The sequence below is a fragment of the Mytilus trossulus genome, chromosome 6, assembly GCF_036588685.1.
Source record: "Mytilus trossulus isolate FHL-02 chromosome 6, PNRI_Mtr1.1.1.hap1, whole genome shotgun sequence".
In the NCBI taxonomy this organism is placed as follows: Eukaryota; Metazoa; Mollusca; class Bivalvia; order Mytilida; family Mytilidae; genus Mytilus; species Mytilus trossulus.
Genome location: NC_086378.1, coordinates 91,283,166 through 91,299,731, shown reverse-complemented (window position 1 = coordinate 91,299,731; position 16,566 = coordinate 91,283,166). Strand labels below are relative to the sequence as shown.

Sequence of the window (16,566 nt, the reverse complement as noted above, 5' to 3'; positions counted from 1 at the left end):
CAAACTGATAAGGGCCTTTTGGATTACCTATATGGTACTGATATCAATTCAAAACTGAATTTTTCGAGAAAAAAAAAGGATTTTCTTATCCCAGGAATAGATAACCTAAGCCGTATTTGGCACAATTTTTTGGAATTTTGGATCCTCAATGCTCTTCAACTTTGTCTTTCTTTGGCTTTATAACTATTTTGATATGAGCGTCACTAATGAGTCTTATGAAGACGAAACGCGCGTCTGTCGAACTAAATTATAGTCCTGGTACTTTAGATACCTTTTTACACCACTGGGACGATGCCACAGCTAGTGGACGTTTTGTTCCCGATGGTATCACCAGCCCAGTAGTCCCAAAAATTGATAACCTGAACCTTATTTGGAACTGATGAGTCTTATGTAGACGAAACGCGCGTCTGGCGTACTAAATAAACTCATCATAGATACCAGGATTAAATATATATATTTACGTCAGACGCGCGTTTCGTCTACAAAAGACTCATCAGTGACGCTCGAATCAAAAATGTTCAGTCCAAATTATAATCATGGTACCTTTGATAACTTTTCTGCTACAGTTTACAAAGGTCTGAGTAATTGAAGGTACATGATTGAAAATTACCAAATTAGAAGGAGGAGGTGGGCTCCAAAAATTGTTACCAGTGGACCCTCTACAGATAAATACATAACGTTAACTATTCCAATGGTTATATATACGACACATGCACATATTGGAAGCATAATTCATGAATGTTTACTTGACATTAATGGAAAATGTACATTTTCGATACCCGAGATGCACAAACAATAGCATTAACCCGCTACCAGAAGGTCATCCGAGAACATTAATTTTACACTAACTCTGAACTTAAATGCACTAAAATGCACGTTAACAACCTTGTCTTAGCCATGCTGTGTAGGTTATAAAAAAACATTATAGCGACATCATCAACGGAAAAAAATTAAAACAAATAGTTTTATAGGGTCTACTTAGTTTTATCAAAACAGTCGTATATAATGGTCAAATGGTCTGTTATTTGTTCCGAGTAGTAAATTAGAAGACATTAATTCATGATGACTACTTAAAAGGTTTAACCAGAGTTAAAGGAACATGTTCTAAGAAATGAAAAGATAGAACCAGAAGAGCAAAACCATCCCGTTATACGGATCGATTAGTTTATCACTGGATAATTTTTATTTTGTTTAGATAAGTATTTGACAAGGTGAGATTGATGAAGATGTATTAACTATGTAATACATAAAACTTAAAAGATAGGTAATTTATAATCAGAAGACAGCTTGCTAGTCGGAGCGTTTTGGTCCTTATAAACACCATTTTCAGAATTAAACCCTCCTATCAGCAAAGTTTTTTTTTAATTGGTGCTAAACAAACTGCTAAGAGCTATTTGGATTACCTAATACGGTGCCGTACTGCTATGCAATCAGTATAAGTGTTGCTACAGTTTATAAGGGTTTGGGCAATTGGCGGCACATGCTGAAAAATTCATGGGGAGAAGAGGTGGGCTCCGAAAAATGTTGCCCGTGGACTCTTTTTTCAATCAATGCGTAACGTTAACTATTCCAACGGTTACCTATACAGCTCATGCACATATCGGAAACATGATTTATGAACTAATACTTCAAGTTGACATGTATGGATCATTTTCGATACACGGGAAGCACAAAAAAAATCTTATCCGACTATCAAATGGGCATCTGTTAAAATTAATTTAACACTAACACTGAATCTAAATGCCCCAATATACACGTTGACAACTTTTTCTTTGTGTATGTGTTATAAAATATATATACATGTATACTGATATAGTGAACATAAATAAATAAAAATGCGTTTCCTAGGGTCATTTCAGTTTTATTATAACAGTCGATTTTCATGGTCAATTTGTCTATTATTTGTTCCTAGTAGTAAACCAACAGACGTTTATTGATTATGACTAACTAAACAGTTTTAGGATGTACTTAGGTAAGGTTTTGGAATGTTTGGACTCCTTGGTGCTTATCCATACGATACAAGGTAAATTCTACTATATCGAAAAGGAGTTCCATGACCTATCAATATTTTTCTTAACTAATACTTATCCAGCTTAAGGTATCAATTTTGAATTCTTGATTTATTCAACATTCCCTTTGATCACCTAAGACAATCCTTAACCAGAGGTAACGGAACATGTATTAAGAAATGTTAAGCAGAAATAGAACGATAGTATGCAATTCATGAATCACAAGAGCACAATCATCACATTTTTACGGATTGATATATTTGTTGCAGGGCAATTTTTATTGTATTTACATAAGTATTCCAAAGGCACCCTGTGAGATAGGATTATTCAAATATGAAATACATGAAACTTTTTTTGGAAAAACCACTAATATAGGTAGTTTCTGTACAGTACACATTTTTCGAGTCAGAGCGTTGTGGTACATCACCACTACATGAATTAACCGATCCCACTTTCCAAGGGAACACAAAAGATGGTTGGTGCTAGACAAACTGCTAGGAGAATATTCGATTACCTACTATGTTGGTACTTCTATCAGTACAAATGTTGCTACAGTTTACAAGGGTCTAAAAACTTTCCCGGACATGATTAAAAATTTCCAAATGTAATGAGTGGAGGTGTGTGCTCCGAAAATGTTTAAATGGACCCCCTAAGATCAATGCGTTACGTTAATCATTCCAACGGTTACCTATTCGGTAAATGCACATTTTTGAACCATGATTCATGGATTTATAATTTATTTTAACCGGTAATATATATTTCACAAAATATAGCTTAATTCGACTATAAAAAGGCCATCCGAGAAAATAAATTTTACAGTAACTCGGAATCTAAATGCACTTAGGTACACCTTGACAACCTTGTAGTACTCATGATGCTCATAAATATACCAATATCAAAAACGGAAATTAATAAAAAAATAATTTTCCCAGTGTCTACTCAGTTTTATCAAAACATTCGTATTTCATGGCCAAGTGGTCTGTTATGTGTTTCTAGTAGTAAATAAGAAGACAATAATTCATTATGACTACTTAAAAGTTTTAACCAGAGGGAAAGGAACATGTTTTTAGAAATAAAATGGCATACAAAGAACGGTAGTATGCAATTCGTTTATCACAAACTACAACCATTACATTATACAGATCGATATGTTTGTCACTGGACATACTTATCATTTTTAGATAATTATTCAATAAGTACTCTATGCGATAAATAAAAATGTTCTAATAATAATTTACGATATGAAACAAAGATGCGTTGTTTTTTAACAGAAAAACAGTTCGCGATTCAGATCTGTGTGGTCCTTTTTAACACCATTATGATTATATGAATTTTCCCTCCCACTCGCCAAGGAGAGAAACATGTTTGGTGGTTTACAAACTGCTAAGAGCCTTGTCCATTACATAAAACGATGGTAATATTACAAGTAAACGTGTTGTTACGTTTACGAGGGCATGAACACTTGAATGCACGAAATGAATAACACAGTTTTAGTTGTAAAATGTGTATTTTCAAAAAATATAAAGACAATAGAAACATTTATGAGGAAAAAAGGCGAATTAATGACAAAAAAAAAAAGAAATTGAAACCCAAGCCTATAAAAAACTTATTCTTAACACACTTTACGATGCATTGATTAAAGGTACCTTTTAACAAGTGGAACTTATTAAAATGTTTGCAACCCCTTCCGAGGACGGTTACAATACATAACGGACTTTTAAAATTAATTCGGCCCGGTTTTATTAGTTATTATATCTTTTTATATCAGAAACAGAAAACCTGTTGAATTGTATATAGTGAAATGATAAGAAAACCGGGTCGTCATCCACATTGAAATTTGGTATTTATAAAACTTTATAAGGTAAGGGATTGAAAACATTCTTAAGCGAATAATTTCTTTATCATTTCACTTTCATTAATTGATTGAAATTCAATCATATTTAAGATTTTGCACATATCTTGTAGCTTGTGTCCCTTTAATTACATCCCAGCTCCTTTGTTCTAACAGGGGTGATCTGAGCCTTGATCACCCCTGCCAGATCATCCCAGCTTGATTTTATTTTTGTAATGCATGCTTTCCTTTGTTCTGTAACATTTCGGCGGGAATGTCAAATCCACTATAATAGTGATAATTGCGTGGACCAAACGTCCCTCAGCAGTCGCATCGACGCAGTGGTGAAACTAGTTATCAAAAGTACCAGGATTATAATTTAGTACGCCCGACAAGCGTTTTGTCTACATAAAACACATCAGTGACGCTCATTTCAAACTATTTATTAAACCAAACAAGTAAAAAATTGAAGAGCATTGAGGACCCAAAATTCCAAAAAGTTGTGCCAAATACGGCTAAGGTAATCTATGCCTGGGATAAAAAATCCTTAGTTTTTCGAAAATCAAAATTCACGTAGAAAAAAATTCAGTGTATATGCTGATATTCGAACTCAAGAGTCTTAGCATATCAAGCCTCATACCACTACGCCAGGACGACTGGATACGAACTAATAGTAAATTGACATACTTAAAGGAAGCAAGATATTTTTTATAAATGGGGCGAGTTGTCAGACCTTTATTCAGTGGGGTTTAAACCTTTTTCGTTAATAAGTGAGTTGTCAGTCTGATTGTTCCATTTGATTTTACACTTTTTCTAATGTGGGGCGAGTCGATAAACAAGAGTGTGGCGATTTTCTTTTAAAGTGGGCCGATTGGTAAGTGGGACGAGTTGACATTGTTTGAAATCTACTCATCGTGTTTGGGATGTCATAAGGGTATATGTAAAGATTGTTGCCAATCTTTAATTTAAAAACAATATCTTTGGTTTCTGGATATTAAATAATGATTGAACAACTTTTAAAAGTATCAGAGATTATTATTATCAATTGATATTACTAGGGTTAATCAGCTAGTTTTCAAAAGCGCTTTAGTTAAGAAGTTAGTGAAACACCCCAGGGTACCGCGAATTTTTTTTTTATAGATTTTAACTTCACACTTTCTTTTTGGTAAAATACTAGGTGTTATACTAAAAGTGTCCAAGAGAGGTTTGAAAACGTCCCTTTCAATGGTCCTCTTATTTATTTATTACGACTAATTAGTTTTAATTTGAAATTATTAATGAATAATATCTACGTGCGAGTACTCGTGAAATACCGGAAATCATCACATTACCGTCTTCGATTCAGTATACAACATGTGCAATGTATTCACACAATTGTCTATTTATGTTGTTTTGGTGAGACAAATTATAATGTGAATGTATAATGAAATATTTATGAAAAAAAATACAAATTAAGGTAAAATATTTACGTTCAGAAAAGGTGCACTCTATCGAACCCCAAAAAGGTGTGCTAGATAACATTTTGTGTTTTAGCTCTGTGACGAATGAGTTAAAACAAATTTAAGTCTTTCAATTGGCAAAAATCGCTTTGAACGATTTTAAAATAGTCAGTTGTTGGATTTGGTCAGACGTTTTACTTTCTTAGGTTTTTTAGAGATACAAAATAAATTGGAATTGTTGGTGTCAGTTTAAAAAAAGACTCTGTAAACGTTGGTTGTTAAATGCACATCCTTAAAATGTTGCGATTTAGTAGGAATAGTTAAACCTAAAACACCCGCATAAAAAGAACTTTGAAATGAAAAACTCGAATGAAGCGAGGTGAAACTGATGTTTTCAAATTGTTTCAGGCACTACAAAGCTGGCCAAATTAATTTAAAACGTCTAAGCATTTAAATGGCTTGTTCTTGGGTTCTGTGGCTTCTTCAGAATTAATGTGCGACATTCTAAACGGGTATAAAAAGGAAAGTTTGCTTCAGAAATTTTCATTACGGAATGGCTTATTCAAAGTCTACTGAAATCTTCAAACCAATCAAAAGAAAATCATTGCTTACATTTACAGGGATATGAAAGGCAAGTCGTTAATGGCTGATAAGGACAACAAAACATTGAAAGCAGATACAATTTTTTTTTGTTGATGTGTTTGTAGATAGATGTTTTTCTGTTCAGTTAAATTATTCCTTTTAATATTGATATACAATGATGACTGATGTACCCATATTTTTACTATTTTATTTATTGTGTCTGTTTAGTTAATGCATCAATGTAAACATAACGGAATTTGATGTGACTGCGTTTTGTTATTGGATTTTGCCATGTGATTATGGACTTTCCGAATTGTTTTTCCTCTAAGTTCAGTATTTTTGTGATTTTACTTTTTGTTGCCAGCTTGTCATAGCACAGACAAAACAGTTGATTATGTGAGAAGTTCTCCAGTTTGAATTAGGTCCTCTTCCATGCTCATTTTCAAACTTTGATGGTACACATGTAAAGAAAAACAAAACTGTCTTGGATGGTCTTTTAGAAAAGGGCCATTCACGAAGAAAGCATGTAGATATATTTGAAGGCATGGCAGTAGTTCAATCCATTACTAGAATACCCAGTACTTTTTCTTATTCGAACATTGTTGGTTTCATAAAGAGTTCCCCGTATTTATTTTGTCACTGATAAGTATCCCACAATATCCTTTAAAAAAAAAGAACGGCAGTTCCTTTGGAGGGCAAATCATTACCACTAGATCATCACAATCATGTCTTTGGCAATGGATGAAATGTTTGTCAGTTGGGAGAAACAAATTGCTCTTGTTGAATTCTTTGTGTCGGTATAGAGTAAACAATCCTATAGATTTACACTTGAAGGTCAGTTGTTGACATTTATTTATATCACATGGAAGTATTTGCAACAAAATATAGGTTGAAAATGAAGTATTGTAGAACGCTCTGAGCAAACAGGAAGACGCCGACAAAAAATGTTTCTTCGTGCAAAAATACGCAGCAGACAAAGGTTTCGATTCAATTGTTATAAAATCTTCTGACACTGATGTGGAAGTATTGGCCTGCTATTTTCACAGTTGCATCAAGTCGAATATTGTTGGTATAACTTAAACGTCTTTCAAATGCAGATTAGTTAATGTGCAGTCGATGTATGAGAAATGGCTGGAGAATGTTTGTAGAAAACTTGTAAAGGAAAAAGTAAAGCATTCGGCGTTTTGACATGTTTTGTGAAGTTTTCAGAAGGTCTATCCCGTCTTGGTGCAAACGTTGAATAAGTAGGCGAAGATTTGTCATGAACACTCGAGAGGCTTGTGTGTTCTATATATGGCTACGAATTTATAAACATCGATAATTTAAAATTCAGATCTTTTTAAAATGCAAAAAAGTGCATTGTCATCTACAAAAAATGTAATGTTAAAGCACCTGCCACAAGCCAACTTTGAACACAACACTGGTCCGTCGCCAAACAACTATGGTTGGATTGTTAAGAACGATTTGATCAGTATCAATTGGCTAGACCATCCACCAGCGTTATATGCTTTATTAATTCTGATAAGCTGTTCATAAGAAGCTGGTTGCGCCAAAAAAAGATGTTCATGTGTTCTTCAATGTTTATCCTGAACAGATAGCTGTAAATACCCTTTTATCAAGAAAATAGTACGTATGCTTTTTTTAAATCAAAATCATGAATTTTGGAAATTAACCTCCCCTTTTTTTCTTGGTCCTCTACGATTTAAAAATTAAATAAAAATTAGCTTGCGTTTTTTTAAAATAAGCTATGATTTGTTCCATTTAATAAGAAAAATAGTACTGAATACTTGTTGTTTTTTTTACATATTTCTGTAAATATGTGTAAAACAATTTTTTTGGTATACTTAACACCTCTTAAAATATTCCTCAGACATTACCCTTTAAATTTATACAAAAAAAATTGCGGTACTCTGGGGTGTAACATAAAACTGAAATTTTACCCTACTAGCTGATGGACTATACGTTGAAATCAACGCTGACCTCATAAAAAGACCTTGTGACAAGGTTGAGGATAAGCTGCAACTTGCCATATCGCAATTATTCCTTGTCATTGTTTAACTCTCTGACTTTTTGATTGGTTAATTCATGGTACCGCGTCAATTTACTTTTCATCCTTTGGTTGCATAAATTGTACAACTTTCAAGTAAAAAAATCAGCCTATACAAATTACATACCTTCCAAAGAAGTTATAACGAAAACAAAATGCACGTCCGTTGCAAATTTACGTACCCACCACACAAGTAAGAACGAAGAAAGACGAAATTCACTTGCAGGATAGAAAACTCCAAAACAATCATCCTTGCAGAGTTTTCCTCCGAGCTACAAATGCTAAATACTTCTTTCTGATCATAATGAAAGACGTCATATATTATTTCATTTTCGATAAATGACGTCACGATCCGATGACACTATAAAAACTCTACACTAATTCCAACCCAAATATTATTTAAAAGACCCACCTCTTAACTGCTTATCTAAGTCAGCAAACCAGGTGCCCTTAAAGTGGTATAATACAAATCTAATAATGTTCTGGTATTTTTTAAAGACTTTGGAGGTTAATAAGTTTGATTGTAGACACTGGCATTGGCATTATTTAGACGAAACGCGCGTCTGGCGTACTAAATTATAATCATGGTACCTATGATAACTATTGAACAGATATGCATATTCAATGACAAAAACTAAGTTTGACCCTAATCCTTATCCTCACTCATGCGCAGTCACCACATCTAGGAAATTTGGATATCTCATGTGCAGAAGAAACAAGGAGCAATCAAATTGTCCACGTCCAATTCCCATGCCCTAACCATAACACTAACGATAACCAACACCATAACTTTGAAACTAACGATAGCGATAACCATAACCTTGACACTAACGTTAATCCAAACACTAACTCTGACCATAATCCTTATGTTTTCTTACATCGAATGTACTTCCGTAGTATGAACTTCGGATTCTAACTTGTTAAACTCCTCCCGAAGAGTATTAAATAACCACAAACCCTCATCCTAACCAAATCACTAATCCCAGACCTAAACTCAAACCCTAACAAATACCATAAAAACACAACCCCTGAAACTTAATCATTATCCTTATGAAAAGCATAGCAGAAATGAAAGCTCTGAAATATTTTACTCACTGCGAGAAATATTCTTTGTATTTCAATTAAAACACTTCACTTGCCAAAAATCAATATTGAACAAAACACAAACGCTTTTTTTTTAAATATCCATTTCAAATAGACGTTTTCTCAAATTGTTCTGCTTTCTCTTAAGTTGAATAATAAAACATAAGACATTCTTATATAGATGCGTCAGTTTATATTTATTAAATCGCATACTAGTATATAAATTCTAAATTAAATGCATTAATAATTCCAGTAGTTTTTCACTCCAGATGGTGATGATCCGTTACGTATTATAGGCGGAATCGTAGATCTGCGGGGAGATAAGCAGACACAGGGTTACGTAATCACACAATATTCTATTTCTAATCATCCCCTTCTGTTTTTGTACCAAGTTTACACAAATAACAAAAAATATAAACAAAACAAATTCCTTAATTACTTCACCTTATTCTTTTTATCATGTTACCGCGCGCAACAACCAGTAAGTATGTTTGCAATGTAAACGTGACAAAAATGCAATACAGTAGAGAAGGCCATATCAGTCCCGGGATATCAAAATATGAAACATCAAAAATACCCTGCAACATTCTTAAACTTCTTTGATTATACACAATTTGCTATAAAAAATTGAGAATGGAAATGGGGAATGTGTCAAAGAGACAACAACCCGACCATAGAACAGAAAACAGCAGAAGGTCATCAACAGGTCTTCAATGCAGCGAGATAATCCCGCACCAGAAGCGTCCTTCAGCTGGTCCCTAAACAAATATATATGATAGTTCGGTGATAATGACCGCCATACTAGACTCCAAATTCTACACAAGAAACTAAAATTAAAAATAATACAAGACTAACAAAGAATAGAGGCTCCTGACTTGGGACAGCGCAAAAATGCGGCGGGGTTAAACATGATTATGAGATCTCAACCCTCTCCTTATACCTCTAGCCAATGTAGGAAAGTAAACGCATAACAATATGCACATTAAAATTCAGTTCAAGAGAAGTCCAAGTCTGATGTTTGAAAGTAATAAAAGATTAAATTATTTCATGTTTCTTTTGAGTTATATAGAAAGTATAAGTATAGCAATAGTGGATACGATTACTTTATAATAAATAAAGGCAACAGTAGTATACCACTATTCAAAACTCATAAATTCATTGACAAAAGAACAAATCGGGATAACAAACTAAACCCGAGGGAAACGCATTAAATATAAGAGGAGAACAACGACATAACACTAAAATGTAACACACACAGAAACGGATCGATCATCAGACAAAATATTAAAATAAAATAAAACAATAAACATAATAAAATACAGCTACGCTCTGATTATAAGGGTAACATTACATTATTATAATAAATACGCATTAAAATGAAACTTGACACATTATTCTATTTTTCAATCTGGCTGATCCCTATAATGGCTTGACGATTCATTTGGTGGTGCCTAGTTTCACTGTTTCCTATAAGAGCTATGGTATTATCTGTGCACACAACTCATCTTCAGAAATATCCTTCATTGACAGACAGTAAGTTTAAAGAGTAGTTTCGGATCTTGTCATATAACTCAGGGTGTAAGTCCTTCATTGACGATCCGTACCGTTTAAAGAGTAGTTTCGGATCTTGTTATCCAACTCAGTGTGTTAGTCCTTCATTGGTGATCAGTAACGTTTAAAGAGTAGTTTCGGATCCTGTAATCGAACTCAGGGTTTTAGTCCTTCATTGACGACCAGTAACTTTTAATGAGTAGTTTTGGATCTTGTAATCTAACTCAGGGTGTTAGTCTTCCATTGAAGATCAGTGACGTTTAAAGAGTAGTTTCGGATCTTGTTAACTAACTCAGTGTGTTAGTCCTTTATTTGTTTTATATATAGATGAACATCACTCCTACTTTTTGGTGGAGTTCGTGTTGTTTTCTCATTAGTTTTCTATGTTGTGTCATGTGTTCTATTGTTTGTCTGTTTGTCCTTTTCATTTTTAGTCATACGTTGTCAGTTTTTTTTCTTTCGATTTATATGAGTTGGACTGTCCCCTCTTTTGAGACTTTACTAACTAGGTATGAAGTATGTAAACAGTGTTATATAATACACTTTTCCTTAAATATAAAATCGGTCGGTATAGTGTTAGTCTAATGATTAGAAAAATAGATAATCTGTGCTATATGATTAAGAAATCATTGAAAGCCTAAATAAATCGTGATTGTCTGTCCATCATTGTTTGCTACATATAATTGCGTGCATTGTGAGTTGAAGGCAAGTCCATATGGTCTTTTAATTTTATCTTTCGATGATAAAACTATACTCTGGCATACTCCAGTAGGTGTCAATCTTTGGATGTTTTCAGAGTCCCTGCATGCTATATAAATATTCGCGCTTTTGTCTGTCGTTATGCCTTCCGGTCCTTTAATTGTTTTATTCTCACAACGGAAATAAAATTTTCCAGTCTTTAAATTAAGACTCCCAACATCATCAAAATCATAAGATGTAAATAGAAGAGTTTCCGATGGTCCTGGATGAAGGTACCACACAAATCCATTTACACCTAGGTTAAAAGATGTAACTGGTTTCCCCGCATTATCTATCACATAGATACTACCACGTCCACCCAAATAGACATGGTTGTGAATAACAGCCACTCCATAACATTTATGTGGTAATGAGAGGCTCTTTCCGGGGTTCACTGTAGGGCTGGTCTCAATAAACTGGATAGCAGACATATTTTCCAGCGTTACAACGGCTTTGCTCCCGCCATGTATAAATGCTATGTCCCAAGGTTCACCGTTCAGCTTACAATCTTGAATGTGTTTTCCATTTTCGTTGTAAACTAGCAGGTTTTTACTTCTTGTGTTACAGAGAATGACACGGTTATCCTTGGTTACAGCTAGGCTCGAGACATAGATTTGTCCATCATATGATATGTCAATTTCACGTTCAAATTTGAATCTAAGTATTGGAAGAGAAGGCAGTACATCATCTTTGCTTGTATTGATACTGGATGCTACAAACATACATCTCTGGTTAGAATTTACTTCGCTGATTCTATGAATGATATATTCAGGATTCTCTTTGTGTGCATTCAAGCATGGCTTACATAAACCTTCCTTGCAGTCTAAGCAAATCACGGCAGAGGAAGCGCATGTGCCTATTTTGGAACAAGATTGACAGAGGGACGTGTCCATAGTTGATCTGAAATGAAGAGTAGTTTATATAAATTTTTTTTTCTTCAAATTTTAGTGTACCGATTAAAGTGCGAAAGACAAAAACCTCACCGTGTCAAGGACCACTTTCTTGATAGTATTGTAATCTGAACTAGGAATAATAACATATGATAAGTCCCACAAATTAATTACGCCATTATCGACGAAATATCACTTAGATCAGGTTGATATCGTAATTATCTTTTTAAGGAAATGTCTGTACCAATCCAAGATAGAACAGTTGTTTTTCATACGTTTGTTGCTTTTGATTTTGCCACTTGATTATGGATTTTCCGTTTTGCATATTTCTCTGAGTTTTAATTTTAATAAGAAGTTTAATTATAATTGAATAGGGCACTGAAAAGTTCGAAGTATTATTAAAACCAATACAATGTTTAAGACATGGGTTTATAGTTTTGATTTGTTACGTTTGAAAAAGGCAACACTAGTATACCGCTATCCAAAGACTGATGCCATTCAATATGAAGGGAAACTTTAATGTGTCAACACAATGTTCACTGTTGCAACCTAATTTTTGACATTTTAAACCTTTAATGTCTGCTTATTTTGTCTACACATCGTTGTCTATATAATGGAATTTTATGCAAATGTCATACAATTGAAAGATTTAGCTAGCTATGAAACCAAGTTTAATACACTATTTTCTACTTGTCAGGAATATGACAGATTGTATTCATTCGTTTAATGTATATGAACTCATCATAGATACCAGGATTAAATTTGGTAATTACACCAGACGCGTTTCGTCTACATAAGACTCATCAGTGACGCTCGAATCCAAAAGAGATAAATAGGCCAAATAAAGTTCGAAGTTGAATAACATTGATGACCAAAACTCCCAAAAGTTCTGCCAAATACAGATAAGGTAATCTATTCCTCAGGTAGAAAGCCTCAGTATTTAAAAAGTTCTAAATTTTTGAAAACAGTTAATTTATAAATATGACCATATCAATGACAATTCATGTCAGCACAGCAGCACAGAAGTGCAGACTACTGGGCTGATGATCCTCTCCACCAGTATTTGATAAGGGACTTTACGTTTCGATGTTCGTTGTTTTTGTAATCTAACTTTTAATTCATTTTATGAAAATCAAACATGTTCCTTGAAACTTTATAATTGTGTTTCCTAATAAGATCGAATGTAAACAAATGCTATCACTGGTTTGGGAAAAGGCAATTGAAAATAAACCGCTTAATATATTCGATTAAAGAACGATTTTTCTTTTGTTTAATATTCTTTAGATCACTAACATAAATATAAAAAAAATACTTACAAAATTCCACCTGCTTTATCCTTGATAATCCAATGCACTTCTGATCTGTGTTATCAAAACTGATAGATATGTTCTTTGCTTATTATTTACTTTATTATGATGTAAGATTTATCTAATCTTAATGTAAATTATCATGTAATAAATACAGTCATTTTGTGCTTGAATGTTTTAAATAAAACCTAATGGGTCACTTGCTACACTGTGTGATATGTATTATACCGATGTTGAAGAAGGCATACATTTTATGCCGTTCTTTCGTCACAAGATCTTCGAGTAAAATTTTCTAAAAAATAATTTCTAAAAGATCAGTACACTGACATGACACGGGTTATGTTCTTCTCATATATGTTATGATGGTTAATACTACAAACCCCTAACGGGAAGGATTGTGCCTGATGTTCATATCACTCTAAGACATAAGCCCGAATTTCCAGCTACTTTGTAGCTGAGGTCTTATCAGACATCATGCTGATGCCAATAACCCCCAGACCAGTTTCATGCTGGGTTTGTTTATCTTAATCCCCTGAATAACTGGTCATTTTAATTAATACATAATATTTTCAGCATTTATATTAAAGTACAGTTATGAATGTGTATAAATGATTTCTAGTGAATATTGATATAGAAATAAAACAATGAAGTTTGATCATATGAAAGTTAGACATCAGAAGTTGAAATAAAAAAAAAGAAACCTTTTATACAGTAAATCATAATTTATGTTCATAGTTTAAAACGTTTAAGTTTTAATTGTTATTTATAGCAAGGAGGTTATATAACCTTATAACCTCCTTGTTTAAAGTATGTAATATGTTAACTATTTTGCACAGTAACAAATATTACACACTTTTAAAAAAGGATAACATTATTCTGATGTTGTCAAACAATAATGGGTATGATGGAAAATAAGAGAATACATTAACACATTGTATTTTTTTTTTGAGAAAAAAGGGGGATTGCCATTTAGAGGAGAAATTCATATTTTTCATTTTCTGGTAATCAAATGGTATTTTTTATTTCTAAGAATGAGTTCTTTTGGCCACATTGATTTTGTGTCAAATATTCAAACACAATCCAAATAAGAAGCTGTCTGAAGCTTAAATGATGTGTTCATACTTGTTCGGCTGTTCTGTGTTCAACCTCTGCAGGAAATCTGTGTTGCCTTCACTCTGATAGCCTCTTGTTATACTTGAATTTTGGAAATCATTGTTAATTTTGGAAAATGGCACAATTATGCAGAGATCATAGTACTCAACACCAAGAAGTTTTTGAAGCCCTCCCCCTTTTTTCAAAATCTGTGTGTGTGTTTTTTTCTATTAATTTCTCGCTGTAAATTGTTAACTTGGAATTGAAAGTAATGTTAGTAGCAAATAAAATTCAATTCGAGCATATTTTTTTTCATATAGTATAGAAAAATACGTGAAGTTAACAAACTAAGAAAAATACCAGATTTAAATGAAAGGGGGATGGTTTAAAAAGTTGTCTTTTTAGCCAATATCTATGGCATAAACCAGATTAATTGTAAAGGTTAGGCTTATCATTTATGGTGTTGTTGGGTTCCCCCCTGAATTCACATCAGTTTGAAATAATTCAATACATTGTAAAATGTTATTTATGTTAATAAAACACTTATAAAATGTTTATCAAAATTAAATGTACCATTAATTATCCATTTTCTATTATACATTTTTTTTAAGTTTAAGAAATAAATTTTTACTTAAGATATTTTTTTTTACACATATTTATTGTTCAGAAATACAATCAAGCCTGGAGGAAAGACAGAGAAATATGAATTTATAGCTTATCATTTTGTGGTCAACATCTGGTTATAATTAGTGAACCACTAAGAAAGAGTGTCCACATAATTTATATCTAACTGATCACTGATAACATGCTGAGATAAATTTCTAGAAAAATATAAGTAAATCCGGGCTTATGTCTTAGAGTGATATGATGAAATCATAATCTTTCAGTCAGTTTAATTGAAGTCTGGAGCTGGCATGTCAGTTAACTGCTAGTAGTCTGTTGTTATTTATGTATTATTTTCATTTTGTTTATTTTCTTTGGTTATATCTTCTGACACAGACTCGGACTTCTCTTAAACTGAATTTTAATGTGCGTGTTGTTATGCGTTTACGTTTCTACATTGGTTAGATGTATAGGGGGAGGGTTGAGATCTCACAAACATGTTTAACCCTGCCGCATTTTTGCGCCTGTCCCAAGTCAGGAGCCTCTGGCCTTTGTTAGTCTTGTATTATTTTAATTTTAATTTCCTGTGTACAATTTGGAAATTAGTATGGCGTTCATATCACTGAACTAGTACATATTTGTTAAGGGGCCAGCTGAAGGACGACTCCGGGTGCGGGAAATTCTCGCTACATTGAAGACCTGTAGGTGACCTTCTGCTGTTGTTTTTTATTTCGTCGGGTTGTTGTCTCTTTGACACATTCCCCATTTCCATTCTCAATTTTACTAAATAAATTGTTGATTTATCGAATTAAAATTATTGTTTATGGTTTTGTACTTTGAGTTGTACCGTTGGTACTGTGATAATTTATTTATTTAAAAGAAAAATCGAAAAGTATCCGTTTATGAATTTTGAAATTATATAGAAAAGAAGGTTTTAACAAGCTCTGGTTAAAATGATATAAGATGAACTTCGCTTTTGTTTTATATATAAGACGATGGTACAATTATCCAATGATATAAGATGAACTTGGCTTTTGTTTTATATATAAGACGATGGTACAATTATCCAATGATATAAGATGAACTTGGCTTTTGTTTTATATATAAGACGATGGTACAATTATCCAATGATATAAGATGAACTTGGTTTTTGTTTTATATATAAGACGATGGTACAATTATCCAATGATATAAGATGAACTTGGTTTTTGTTTTATATATAAGACGATGGTACAATTATCCAATGATATAAGATGAACTTGGCTTTTGTTTTATATATAAGACGATGGTACAATTATCCAATGATATAAGATGAACTTGGTTTTTGTTTTATATATAAGACGATGGTACAATTATCCAATGATATAAGATGAACTTGGCTTTTGTTTTATATA

General features: G+C 33.0%; 1 protein-coding gene across 1 annotated transcript; it reads right to left on the bottom strand.

Annotated features, from left to right (window-relative positions):
* Window positions 1-11,168: 11,168 nt before the first annotated feature.
* On the bottom strand, window positions 11,169-13,543 carry LOC134723129 (uncharacterized). The gene is made up of 2 exons (XM_063586770.1): window positions 13,487-13,543; window positions 11,169-12,180 (listed from the first exon to the last, which is right to left on the bottom strand). The coding sequence occupies exon 2, from the start codon at window positions 12,171-12,173 to the stop codon at window positions 11,169-11,171; it is 1,005 nt and encodes a 334-aa protein (XP_063442840.1). The 5' UTR covers window positions 12,174-12,180; window positions 13,487-13,543.
* Between the last annotated feature and the right edge of the window lie 3,023 nt (window positions 13,544-16,566).